The 13,676-nt window shown below is 35.7% G+C and overlaps 1 protein-coding gene across 1 annotated transcript in view; it reads right to left on the bottom strand.

Annotated features, from left to right (window-relative positions):
- The window catches only part of CDH2 (cadherin 2), a 215,187-nt gene that overhangs the window by 61,267 nt on the left and 140,244 nt on the right, over window positions 1-13,676 (bottom strand). Inside the window, exons 3-4 of the mRNA XM_040479173.1 lie at window positions 2,342-2,568; window positions 474-620 (exon numbers count right to left, since the gene is read on the bottom strand). Coding sequence (XP_040335107.1) covers window positions 474-620; window positions 2,342-2,568 — 374 coding nt within the window. The remainder of the gene's footprint in view (window positions 1-473; window positions 621-2,341; window positions 2,569-13,676) is intronic.

The following is a 13,676-nucleotide window of genomic DNA, read 5'->3' as shown; positions in this document are numbered from 1 at the left end:
CAGAGGTCATTTTCTTTTTTCTTTAAAGAACTCTCAAATGCACTCAGTGCTGGCATTTTTAGCAATGATTGTCCCTTTATTTCTTCTTTGGCTCAAAAGCTATCTATAGAGGGCAAAGATCATCATGGAGAGCATGGCTTTCAGACACGGAAGTGAAGATGTGTATGTGTGTTGTGAGAAAGGGTATGGTACGGGTGTGGATACATGTTGGAGTTACGGCTTATATATTCACACATTCAACAAACTCCATCGTCCATGGTGTATGGGACCCACAGAGAGCTAGCTCTAACTATAAATAATCTGAGGTAATTAAAAAAAAGAGGCTTTCTGCAACACTATAGACATTTCATCTACACACAAACATATAGTTTTAATACATGTTGTTAACTCTATCTTGTGATAAAACAGACAAAAACATTTCTAACGTATACTTGACCCATGCCATGGAGACAATTAAAATTGTGCCAGCCTACCCTGACAAGCTCTTGAGGAAAAGGTCCTCTGGAATTTTCTGGCAAGTTGATTGGAGGGATAACCCAGTCTCTCTTCTGCCTTTGTAGGTGGCCATTGTGCTTAGTCGCTTGTCTTGGGAATACTATTTCTTCAATTTCTTGTGATTCCTTTCCATTAAAATACAACAAGACATTGCTGAGTACTAGGAAAAACATTTTCTGAAAGGACAGCAATATCAATGGATACCTGACAGTGAAGGGTTCACTGTCAGGAACAAGAAAATATGCCTGGAGGCCCTCTCCTTATCCCTCTATTAAAATAATAGAAAACACCATAAAATTTAGGGGCTACCATGACGATTGAAGAATTGAATTCCAAACAATTTATTATGTAGCACAGCTGTGTAAACTATTTGCAGTTTCTATAAACCATCTTAGATAGGAGTTAATATTGAGCACAATTTAATAGTACCCTTTTATATATCTCTCATTAGTTTAAACCACAGTTCAGGTAATGTGCTACTGTACATTAAATTTAGATCTTGATGTGCTAAAATATAATTTGAATTCCAGGAGAAGTTTAATACATACTGCTAAGGCATGTCTCTAATATTTATGACCCTATTAAATCCCACAGAATTAATGCTGTAATTATTCTAAACCTATGTCAGCCATGATGGATGCTGTAGATGACCCACTTTGCACATTGGGTATTAATCTCTGCTGGATGTCAACATTTTCTTCTGTTTTCCCTTATATCTGTAGACACTTTAGCCATTAGCCCTTGCTGCTTCAGTGCAAATATCCACGCTGGTTTGCTGGACCACAGCGAATCATCAACAACAAAAGCGTTTTTTCACTCAGTTAGTTACCAGCTTCTCACTCTGTATTCCCCAAATGACATGATTCCCCTTAACAGTTAATAGATTAATAAACTACATCTCATATAATGAAAGTCGAGCATTGGTGCAAGAGAAAAATGCTATCTTTTCCACTGATATACTTATTCCTATTTGATTATGGGTGTGTATAAGACATTTACAATTAAACGGCAGAAGTGAATGTGTGTATTCCTATCTCCCAAAGTACAATAAATATACAAAATGTAATAGTTATACTTCATGAAATTATGGACTTCAAAATAGATGATTGTGGTGCCCCCTTATTTGTCTCAAATTAACTCAACGCGAACTAGAATATTCAGAAACGAATAATGTTATCATAGCTTTACTGAAGAAGGTATTGTGTCTTACTAAAATTCCTAATATAGTGACTTATACAAAACAAGTGCTCAATAAATGTCTGTTGCATTTAATCCAACTGTACTTTTGTTGGAAGTGTATCTATTTATTTTATCTTGGCTTATAGCAGCTTCCACCAGAGGGAGTATATCATTCCTAAAAGTTATGTCCGTAGTTTAAATAATTCATACTCCCCAATTTTATTATTCAGGGGCAAGACAAAAAACCCAATATTCCTAGCTAGAAATGCTTTCTATTGCTACTGTACTGTGTATCTGTACTTCCCACTTAATACACTTGACTGGTGACATCTTGCTAAGAACTGTTTATTTTCTGGTTATATTTAACAGCTTGTAAAGCTTCTGAGAAATTTAAAGCAAACAACTGCTTCTAATTTTAAATTAAGTTCTAAATCTCAAAGTATAAACAACCCTTTCAAACACAGTTTGAGATAGCTTAAATATACATTTAGTCTAAGTATCTTGTAAGATTAAAAAAAAAACCCCACAAAATACTATTGAAGTGACTGAAGTTGATGAAAATTCAAATACCGGCCAAGGTGACGTATAAAGCAAGGTACATATTTAGTTCCAACTGAATAAACCAGATTTTTGAACATGGCTCCGAAGCCTTATTTGGATACTCCACCTTCACTGCATCCTCAGGTAAGGTTGGCTTGAGGCTCAATTTTACTGCTACTTGCCACTTTTCCTGAGTCTCTTTGTCTTGGGCATAAATCAGGAACTTCGCATGCTCGGAGGAGAGGGGAAAGCTTCTCACGGCATACACCATGCCGTCTTCATCCACCTTAAAATCTGCTGGCTCACTGCTCTCATACTGTACTTTCCTTTTCCCATTGCAGTTGCTGAACTTTACTGTAAAAGATAATAAATATGTAAGTCTAGCGATAATACAAAGGCAGAAACACCTAACGTCTAACTAAGTCCATGAACCGCTTAGGTTTTAGTAGGTATAAAACACAAAAGTTTTATTTTTACATTATTAAAGGAATTCTCATACTATAGAATATCAGATTGTGGGGCTGAGTTGTACCCCAGAATCTCCTTGTTCCAAAGCCTTCCCCCACCCTTCACATTCCCCAGGAGCTTGGGCCCTTGGCTATAGCTGCTTTCTCCCCCCATGCCTCTCAATGACATTATCTGCTACTCCCTAACAAACTCCTACTCATCCTTCAGCACCCAGCTCCAGAGTCACTGAAAGTGGCACAATCTCTTGTTCTCAGTCTTCATGTAGTAATCTGAACTCTATTATCACAGTTTTTTTAAAGTTTATCTATTTTTTGGGGGGGGGGAGGGGTAGAGAGAAAGAGGGAGACACAGAATCCGAAGCAGGCTCCAGGCTCTGAGCTGTCAGCACAGAGACTGTCGCGGGGCTCGAACCCACGAACTGCGAGATCATGACCTGAGCCACAGTTGGACGCTTAACTGACTGAGCCACCCAGATGCCCCTCTACTGTCACAGTTTTATAGCTACGCCTGACATTCACTGTGAGAGGTACTTCAGGACAAATTTTCTTAGTTATCTTGTATACCTTGCACACTTCCTGGCACTTAGTCTTCATATATAATTTTTGAAGAAATTCTTAAAGGAAGAAAGCAATTACTTTGATTAATGTTGAATGCTCACTTTGCTCTAAAATTACAAGACCTTAGTAGTAATTAAAAGGGGAATAATTTGCAATTTCTAGTCGTCATGGTGCTTAGAATAGTTCTATGAAGCAGTAACAATTTATAAATTTTCAAACAAACCAAATAAAGATATATCTCAAAATAAATTTTAACTAAAAATACTTATGGCTTAAGAATAAAAAATCAAAAAGATTTTAGTAACTTATCTTTATCTTTAATGCCTTAAAATTGAAAAAAAAAATGAATGCTTTCTTAAAAGGTTAATCAGCTTATGTCTCATTGGATACCAACACAGAAGTTATACCACATACTTAGAAATGTAGAACTATACATACTCAAGCCAAAATAAAATTATAAAATAATAAAAAAATATTCTCTAAGGAAGATCATTTCTTTTGAACTTCTTAAATCATTCTTTATGAGGAAAAGTTCTATGGGAATAGCATGAAGGGATCAAAGAAAAAGCGTTTTTTAAATTTCTGTAAACATACAATGTTAGATCTTAAACACAATTACATAGGATACATTTTAGAAAGCAAGTAATAGGTACACATTACAGGTGTCTAGGTGGCTCAGTTGGGTAAGCATCTGTCTTCAGCTCAGGTCATGATCTTAGGTCTGTGAATTTGAGCCCTTGCATCGGGCTGTCTGCTCTCAGCACAGAGCCTGCTTTGGATCCCCTGTCCCCCCCTCTCTGCTCTTCTCCCACTTGCACTCTCTCTCTGTCTCTCTCAAAATAAATAAATAAACTTAAAAAAAATTCGTACACATTGCAAAATATAATCATATACTACTTTTTGCATTTTTAAGTATCTAAGTCAATTTTTCCAAACTCCCACTCCATATGTATATATTGATGAGTTCTTTTGTTTCCATTAATATAAATTCACTGAGATGTGCACAAGATCACAGCCCCAAAACATGCATGCTTATTTCCCTTAGTAACCATAAAATCCTTGATAACAGAAATAAAATACTTTAACTAGTGAATATATTATTTCCCACATAGCCCCACATATATCATCCTTCATTTTACAAACATCTGGAAATGAAAAGAAAAGTTGTATCTCCTGCTAAATTATGCTAAACCCAAATATTTGTCTTTGGAGTAGAAGTATCCCAAAAGATACTTATTATCCTATCTTACTTGCCATGCGATTTAAAAGTGAAAAACAGGATCTCTTCTACAGAGCAGTGCCATCGACTGCTAATCTTTTATTAAAGACAAAATGAAAAGTAAAATTGTTTGGAGGAATCCTGCTGAGATACCGAAACGAAAGACTTATCATCTTTCTGTATAAAAGTACCTTTTTATATCAAAAAAGGCATTTGTGAACTTAAAAACACAGAGTCTTGATTAGATCTTCGGCACTTTTTTGGTTCATTTTTACCACTCTAGCGTGGATCCTCATCACTTCACACCTGGATTTTTGTAACTGCCTCCTAGAGGTTTTCTTCCTGTTCCAGGTCATTGAGCATCTACTCTTAGACTAAACCTCTGTTGCTCAGTCATGTGTCCTCCCCATTTAATATCCGTAGTATTATATGTACGCTTTCATCATATAGTGCTCTTCTCACTCTTGGTGTCTTTAGTGTTTCATGCATTACCTTCTAAGACATATTCTGCCCAATCAGATTTCTCAGTCATTCCCCCCTCTCACTGCAGCCCACACCCCATGCTCACTAGTGGGAATTGTTATTTCTGTTCAACAAATGGAGACAGAAAATTCAGAGAGGCATCTGTGCCCATGGGTGTCTGACTCCTAGTGATTCTTCTACAAAAGCACAAAGGAATCTAACTAAATTCATGACGCGTAAGTTATTGAAACCTAAAGCTTTAGTAAACAATAAAAGTGGAGAAATGACAAAGAGGCTTAACAAATGCTCGTGAAGAGAATAATGTCACATCTGGATCTCCAAATGTACCAAAGTAACCAGTATTATTAAAAAGAAGTCCTTAAGTTGGAGTGGACCCTACATATCCTATATAGGGGGGTAGCTGGAGCCCCTGAAGGTGGGGTGCAAGTGTGAGGCAGGCAGAAGAGGAAAATTCATGCTCACTGTTACAATGACAGAGTATTCTGTTAAATAGGTACTCAGCTATTACCCGGCAATCGAAAAGAATGACATCTTGCTATTCACAACTATGTGGATGGAACTAGAGGGCATTATGCTAAGCGAAATTAGTCAGAGAAAAACAAATATCATATGACGTCACTCATATGAGGACTTTAAGAGACAAAACAGATGAACATAAGGGAAGGGAAGCAAAAATAATATAAAAACAGAGAGGGGGACAAAAACATGAGACTCTTAAATATGGAGAACAAACAGGGTTACTAGAGGGGTTGTGGGAGGGGGGGAATGGATGGGCTAAATGGGTAAGGGGCATTAAGGAATCTATTCCTGAAATCATTGTTGCACTATATGCTAACTACCTTGGATTGTAAATTAAAAAAATAAATTAAATTAAAAAAAAAATAGGTACTCAGCTACCTATTTGGATTCAGTGTCAGAATGATGCAGGAAAGGGAAAGAAGGCCTTTAAAGAAAAATGCATTGGCAAAGAAAGGGAAAATGTGTCTTTTCCTATAAAGGGTCACTGCATATCCTATGAATGAGAAGTGGCTGACCTCAGAGAATCTGACACTGGGGAACACACTTTGAAGGAAGCTGCGTAAAGGCGAGTTATTTAAAGTCAATTAGTTTTCTGTCACCCCTGCTCCTAGCCTATAACGAATGTGAATTGGTTTAATAAATCTGTTATTAGATTCTTCTGGGTTTTAAAAACAAGTGTTAATTTGCATTTGCTCAAATACTAAACTAAGCAACATTTTTGGGGGAATTGTTCAGGTTTAAAGAAATGTTTTTCATTACATAATTTCCTTTGTGCATTCAACCATTCGAATCAACACCTTAACTGAAAATAAGTTCATTGCCAACTGAAAAAATTCTCTGTGACATATTAGTCCTGACTTCATCCTGTGGTTTTGAGTTAATGCATGAGGAGTGCCTAGTGCACGGTGACATGCTTAATCAATGATAACCACATTTCACTGTTTTCAAGTCACACGAATTAAAAGGCTTACCAATTTCAATGGATGTTATGAACTAAACTGTGTTCCCCAAAATTCATATGTTGAAGCACTAACTCCCAGTACCTTAGAATATGACTATAATTGGAGGCACTGGTCTTTAAAGTGGTAATTAAGATTTAAGGGGCAATTGGGTGGCTTACTTGGTTAAGTGTCCAACTCTTGATTTTGGCTCAGGTCATGATCCCAGGGTCTTGGGATTGAGTCCCGCAACAGGCTCCATGCTGAGTATGGAGCCTGCTTGGGATTCTCTCTCCCCCTTCCTCTCTCTCTCTCTGCCCCTTCCCTGCTTGCACTGCCAAAATTAATAAATAAAAATTTAAAAAAAGATTTAAAAAGCTCATCCAATATGACTTATAATGTCCTTATAAGAAAAGGAAATTTGGACATAGACACGAGGGAGGACAGACCACGTGAGTACACAGCAAGAAGGTGGCCATGTGCAAGCAGAGAAAGGTCCTAAGAAAAATCAAACCTGCTGTCACCTTGGTTTTGGACTTAAATTTCAGAATTCTGAGAAAATAAATTTCTGTTGTCTAAACCATGCAGTGTGTGGTCTAATACAATGGGTAATGCACAGATTCCATTTAAAAAAAATTAATGTTTTTATTTCTTTTTGAGGGACAGAGTGTGAGCAGAGGAGGGGCAGAGAGAGAGAGAGAGAGAGAGAGAGAGAGAGAGAGAGACATACACAGACTCTGAAGCAGGCTCCAGGCTCTGAGCTGTCAGCACAGAGCCCAACAAGGGGCTCGAACTCATGAACTGTGACATCATGACCTGAGCTGAAGTCAGACGCTCAACCAACTGAGCCACGCAGGTGCCCTGCATGGATTTCATCTCTTAACCACTGGTCAGTGTTTCTTTTCTGTTATTTTGTTCCACTTACAACTTAGATGCACCTAAACATATTTTCTCAAATTTGACAAAATTTTCTTCTTGAACCAACCACTCACTGAAACTTACTCAAGAGGATTATGGAAAAAAAACAGTAGAAAATGGCTATGTTATAGAATCTTAGTTACAGTATTAATATCATTTACAAATTAAATTATTAATTATTAAATTAAATTATTAAATTAAATTATTAAATTAAATTTACTTCTAATTTATAGCATTTCAGGGGAGTTTTCAGGAGGACTATGACAAAACATGTACAAAAAAACTGGTTGAAAATAGAAAAGAGAGTGGTTAGAAGCCATTTGAAAGGAAGAAAGAAGAAAGAGATAGATATTCAAGGGGCATGGCTGAATTACTAAAATTAGATTTAAAATTTCAGTTTCAAGAAGAGGAAAATAAGGCAAATATCATAGACATGTTGCTGTTAGAAGAAATACATAGTTCACTGGAACCAAACTGTTCCTGTTATGAAAACATTCTCCTGAGGGGCCTGGGTGGCTCAGTGGGTTAGGCATCCAACTCTTGATTTTGCCTCAGGTCATGATCTCACAGTTTGACAGTTTGTGAGTTCAGGCCTGAGGTAGAGCTCCGCTCTGATAGTGCAGAGCCTGTGTGGGATTCCCTCTCTTTCTCTCCCTCTCTCTCTGCCCCTCTCCCATTCCCATGTACTCTCTCTCAAAATAAATACATAAACTTTAAAAACTAACCTGTTCTCCTAATAAATGGTAAGTAAAAGAATTCCAAATAGCGTAACGAATACAACTTTCAACTTTTATCTTCCAAAACATGCAGCAGTGTGATCATTTTTTAACATACGGGTTTTAAAACAAAGGTGATGATACATTTATTTCAAATTAAAATATATCCTTAATGGTGAAACTCTTCTACAATCGTGTTAATGGTGGACACATGACATTATGCATTTGTCAGAACTCAAGGAATTGTGAATCCTAACATAAACTATGGGCTTTAGTTACTCTTAATGTATCACTGGAAAAAGTGGTATTAGTTGGAGTTCTAGAACTGAACCGATACTTGACATAAACACCTTAGGTATGGAGATATTGAGGTGGTGTTTCACAAAAGTCATAGTCTCTTACTAGGCAATGTAATAAAGCAGAAATTCTATTATTTTAAGAACAGTCAAGAACTTGGAAATTTCATTTTTCTGACAGAACAATTTTCCTTACATTAAAACATTAATTTTGCTTAAATGCTCAAAAAACTCAAATTAGAAATAACAGAATTTCATAATGTAGGAGAAGGAAATAAATTTCCTTAGACAACAAAAAAAACAGGCTTGATCCACAGGATTATTCAAATTTAAAACAACTCTATACACAAATAAACGTGCCTAAAAACATTACAATATTAAACGAGAAATTTATTATTAGAGCTATTGCATAGTTTACATACATAATATGTAGTTATTGTGTTCTAGCCACCATAAAACTTTGTTAACATGGTTAATACAAAATTAAACATCAGGAAAATAATTATTTTAAAGTACTTTTTGACTCTTAAAGCAATACCTCAAATTAATGCTAACCATAAAGCCATAATATCTTTATAAAATATTAACAGGAAACCACAGATCTTGTATATTAAATGCATTACCATTTAATAGCACTGCATAAACCATATAAATGAAAGTGTGCAAAATGCTCACATATGGCTTATAATTTTTGCTCAAGTAAAACATCATGCCATATTTAGAACACAATTATAAAAGAACACTGCAAAATATTTTTGAGGCTAAATATGCCTTTGCCTTTAAAATTGCTTTTTTTCTACATTAATTGCTATTTTTGAAAGCATACTAATAAGACAGAAATAGTTTCAAAGTGCTGAGAAAAGTTCTCCCTCCACAGGCAAAGAGCAATCTTAATTAATGAACTTAACATCTAAATGAATAAATGAGAGCTGGGAAGATAGGGAGGAGATGTCTCAACAGTAGGGATTTTCACGGTGATTTTACTTACAGATTCCAACAGAGAATGGTTACCAAGTGGCGATTTCACTTACAAATCTGAAAAACCTGCTTAGATATTCTTTTGTCACCCCAGGCCCTTACTGAGTTTCATTCTGAGGAGCAATTCTTCCTTAAACACTTGAGTAGCCATTTCAGAGCGAACTAACGCTCTCCGCACTTGTACAATGGGGATCCAGTAAAAGTAGTGCAGGAATGTCCATATGGACCTTGGCGGAAAAAGTCATTACATTTTCTTTACAACACACAATTATAGTAAGAAAAAGGAAATATCGAGTCAATATTAGTACACATATTGACTCTTCAATATACGTAACACTTCCAAAATACTTTAAAAATCTTTAATGACAAATTTGAGCTTGTTTCCATGGAAGACTTTTATTGTAACAAGTTTTATGATTTGGCTATCAGACTCTTGATAATTACCAGCAATGAAAGCTTTACTCACAAAAGTTGATGGTAGCAAATGATAGCAACGAATTCATCACTTTTTCTCCACTTGACAGAAAGTTCTTTCTTGTCGTGAACCACGAGGAATACATTTATTAAATTTCATGGTCCTTCCTTTTCTTGCACTGATAGATATGACACTGAAATTCCTTGTGGAAATTCAAAAGCTTTTCAAAAATTTTTTTCATATTAATATTTTAAAATAATGATAAAAGCTTTACTTCAAGAATACACAGGGATGGTGTATTCTAATAGTCTCAATAATTTTTCTCCAGCTTTTAAAATAGAACACCAACTAAATATCACAAATGAACCACTTTAATCCTTTTCTGGAGGTGAATTTTCGCTTCAAACCCATAAACTCTGTGACTGTGTGTAATATTTTTTACATGGCCTTTGCAGTTTTCAATTAAGTTCATTCGGGTGCTCCAAAATGTCAGTTAAGTAAGCTATTTTTTCAAGTGAATTACTCTCCTTCAACAAATCTGCAGTGAACAACATTCAAACACACAATCATTTTTCTATTAGCTGACAGACCTTTGGGAAAAAAAGGGGTCTTTTGGATAGCTTGTGCACTTGGTAGAGATCTGCAAATATGGTATTCCCTTATCTTTGCACAGAGCTATAGCCATTTATTTTCATAATTCCAATTTATGTGGATAAAAGATTTATGAGCAATCTTTTATGTACAAGAGCTTCTATGTGAGTAAAACTAACAGAATCTTGGGATTCTCAGATTAAACCCTTTGGTTTTTCTATCTCCATGCCATTTACAGCTTTTATAACCTTAAAGGCATCAGGGCCAAGATATTGGCCTCACGTAATATTTGCTTAACATCTTGCTGTAAAATACTTATTTGTCTCCTTGAATATATAATTTATGGAAGTTTGTTTTCCTTTTTCTTCCAGAATAAATAATGCTCTTCAAGGATTCTAACCACTGCTATTAACTAACATATTTATTAATTCCTTAAAGGCATCAACATGCAATGATAACCTTTTTGATTTAATAATCTTTTTGACTAGAGCTGTCACTGCGATGTGTGACGTGTCCTCACTACCCCTCCTACGTGTATTATTCAAAAGTGACTCATTTTCTATTTCTCCTACCGTCGATGAGGGATATATAGGCTGGTAAAACAAGGAATTCTGCATCTGTGTCAGGTATTTGGCTTAAAGCATTTAATATGAAATGTTATAAATGACTTTAAGAGCTTGATCATATAGTGTTGCACTCAATCTCATCAAAAATGTTCTTACTTTCTGCTTAAGAGAGTAAAAAATTTCATCTGCCTAAAATGGCTGTGTGGGGATACAGTTCTCACAAAATGTGTCCTGCGTGTGGCTTCACTTGATCTCTTTGCATTAAGTAAAATGTTTAGACCAAGTGTGAGAATAATTATAAGACATGAATCCCAACCCGAGGGAATCATTATTTTTTAAAATCTTTATTTATTTATTTATTTTGAGAGAAAGAGAGAGAGAGAGAGAGCAGAGGAAGGGCAGAGAGAGAGGGAGAGAGAAAATCCCAAGCAGGCTCTACACCCAGCACAGAGCCCAACATGGGACTCGATCTCACAACCCAGAGTTCATGACCTGAGCTGAAATCGAGAGTTGGATGCTCAACCGACTGAGCCACCCAGTCGCCCCTCTGAGGAAATCATTATTATATTATCTTATTAATATCTTACACATTTGAGGGGGTTCTTGTGACTCTGAAGTCTTTCCAGCTTTTATCCCAAATTATCCATTGGGCTGGGAAAGTAAGCACATGTACAAATCACATCTAAAAACAGACTGTGGCATGTTCAGCTTTAGAAATTCATTTGTAAAATAACATATAATATACATGTAATATATATATAATTTAGTAAATTATTAATATTCTCTAATTATATAAAATAATAAAAGATATATAAATAAATATATATGATATTCATTCTATGTAAGGTCTGCATTTTTAAGGTACTTTAAAATAAATATATGAAAAACTTGAATAATTAAACATACTATAATTTAAATTACAATATGGAATGTATTCACTTTCACTTCATTTAAAGGGTATACAAAGTGTACAAAAATTTGTTCACTATATTTCTAGATCATCAAAAAATATGTTGAAAACAATCAATTTCTGGAAACTATAGTCCTCTTTAATAATTCAGTAAATTTTATGTCCAGAAAAAAACACCTAACTTAATTCTAAGGGATTTGTTTCTAAAAACCTATATAAATCTTAATACAGTATATACACATTAATTCTAAAAATGACACAAAAATTACTGATTTCCATCAAAAATAAGATTTTGATTTTTAACCTTGAAATCCAATAAGAAGAAAGGAAAATTAGCAAAAGTAGAAAGAGGAAAAATAGAAAAAGATGGAGAGAGTAAGTAATAATTGAGAAAATTAATAAAATTAATGATTCTTTGGTACCTTAAAAATTTATTCATACCTTCTAGTTTAGAATTAAACAGGGAAAACTATGAACAAAAAATAGAAGCACATGAAATGGAAAAGATAATTAAATTAATACTTGCAAAAAAATAAACAGTCATATAAAATCTTCACTTGGGATAAACACATTGATACAAAAGTAATGACCTCTCTCTCTCAAAATAAATAAATAAACATTTACAAAGGGGGCGCCTGGGTGGCTCAGTCGGTTGAGCATCCGGCTCTTGACGTAGGCTCAGGTCATGATCCCAAAGTTTGTGAGATGAACTGTGTTAGGCTCTGTGCTGGGTATGGAGCTTGCTCGGGGTTCTCTGTCTCCCTCTCTCTGCTCCTCCCCCACTCGGATGTGTGTGTTCTTCCTCTCTCTCAAAATAAACACTCAAAAGTATAGCCAGATAACTGGAGGATTCCGTGGGAAAGGGGACACATTGGTGCTAGCTCCATTGGCGAATTCTTGGTCAATAAGATCTGGGGAGATGCTATGTGTAGACTTGGGTCTACACGAGTCTTACTCAAGCAGAAAATGATAAAAGTAATAAAAACTTGTCAGGAAGTTTTTAGAGAAAGCCATAAAAGAGCATTCAAATATAATGTTAACTGTTGTGAACTGTTTTATTATAAAAACGCCTTCACATTTGTTAACAATAAAAACAAGTTCAACCATGTGTACCTGTAGCACAACTGTATCCCATTTTTGACAATGGATTGGGAAACACTGATTTATTTTGCCATACTTCTGAAATAGTAAGGTTGAGGTAGGCATTACTAATGGTCACCAATATTTTCAGTTCTTTTTCCCCTTCCCGGACATGCAGAAAGATGACAGTTCTCATCTCCCTTGACCTTAGTTATGACTATCTGGTTTGCTTTGGCCAATAAAATCTGAAGACTGAAGTGACAGATATCACTTCTCAGCAGAAACCTCTAAAAGTGGATATCCTCTTTCCCAGCAGTGGCAATTATGAAAGAAGGTGTTAAACGTGGATAATACAAGACTGAAACCCCCAGGATGAGCGAGTCACCCCATAGAGCGCTTTCCTGGAGGGTCAACCTGTTCCAAAATGGACTTCACGTGAAACAGAAATTGACGAATTGTTCCTGCAGCATGTTCCAGCCTATCAGGTATGATATAACCTCAACTTCAGTGACCTAAAACACTCTCAATACAGTAGAACTAGGGTGAAGTGTCTATAAAATAAAATAAATTGGAATCAAACATACTGTGGAATAAAACAAAAATATCTCTCGGGGCACCTGGGTAGCTCGGTTGGTTAAGTATCCGACTCTTGATTTTGGCTCCGGTCATGATCCCAGGGTCATGGGATCAAGCCCCAAAACTGGCTCCATGCTGAGTGTGGAGCCTGCTTAAGATTTTTTCTCTCTCTCCTTCTGACCCTCTCCACCACTCAGGCTCTCTCTCTCTCAAATTAAAAACAAAACAAAAC

Source organism: Herpailurus yagouaroundi, unplaced genomic scaffold, assembly GCF_014898765.1.
Source record: "Herpailurus yagouaroundi ecotype Mexico unplaced genomic scaffold, PumYag 142, whole genome shotgun sequence".
Classification (NCBI taxonomy): Eukaryota; Metazoa; Chordata; class Mammalia; order Carnivora; family Felidae; genus Herpailurus; species Herpailurus yagouaroundi.
This window is presented reverse-complemented; position numbering and strand designations above follow the sequence as displayed.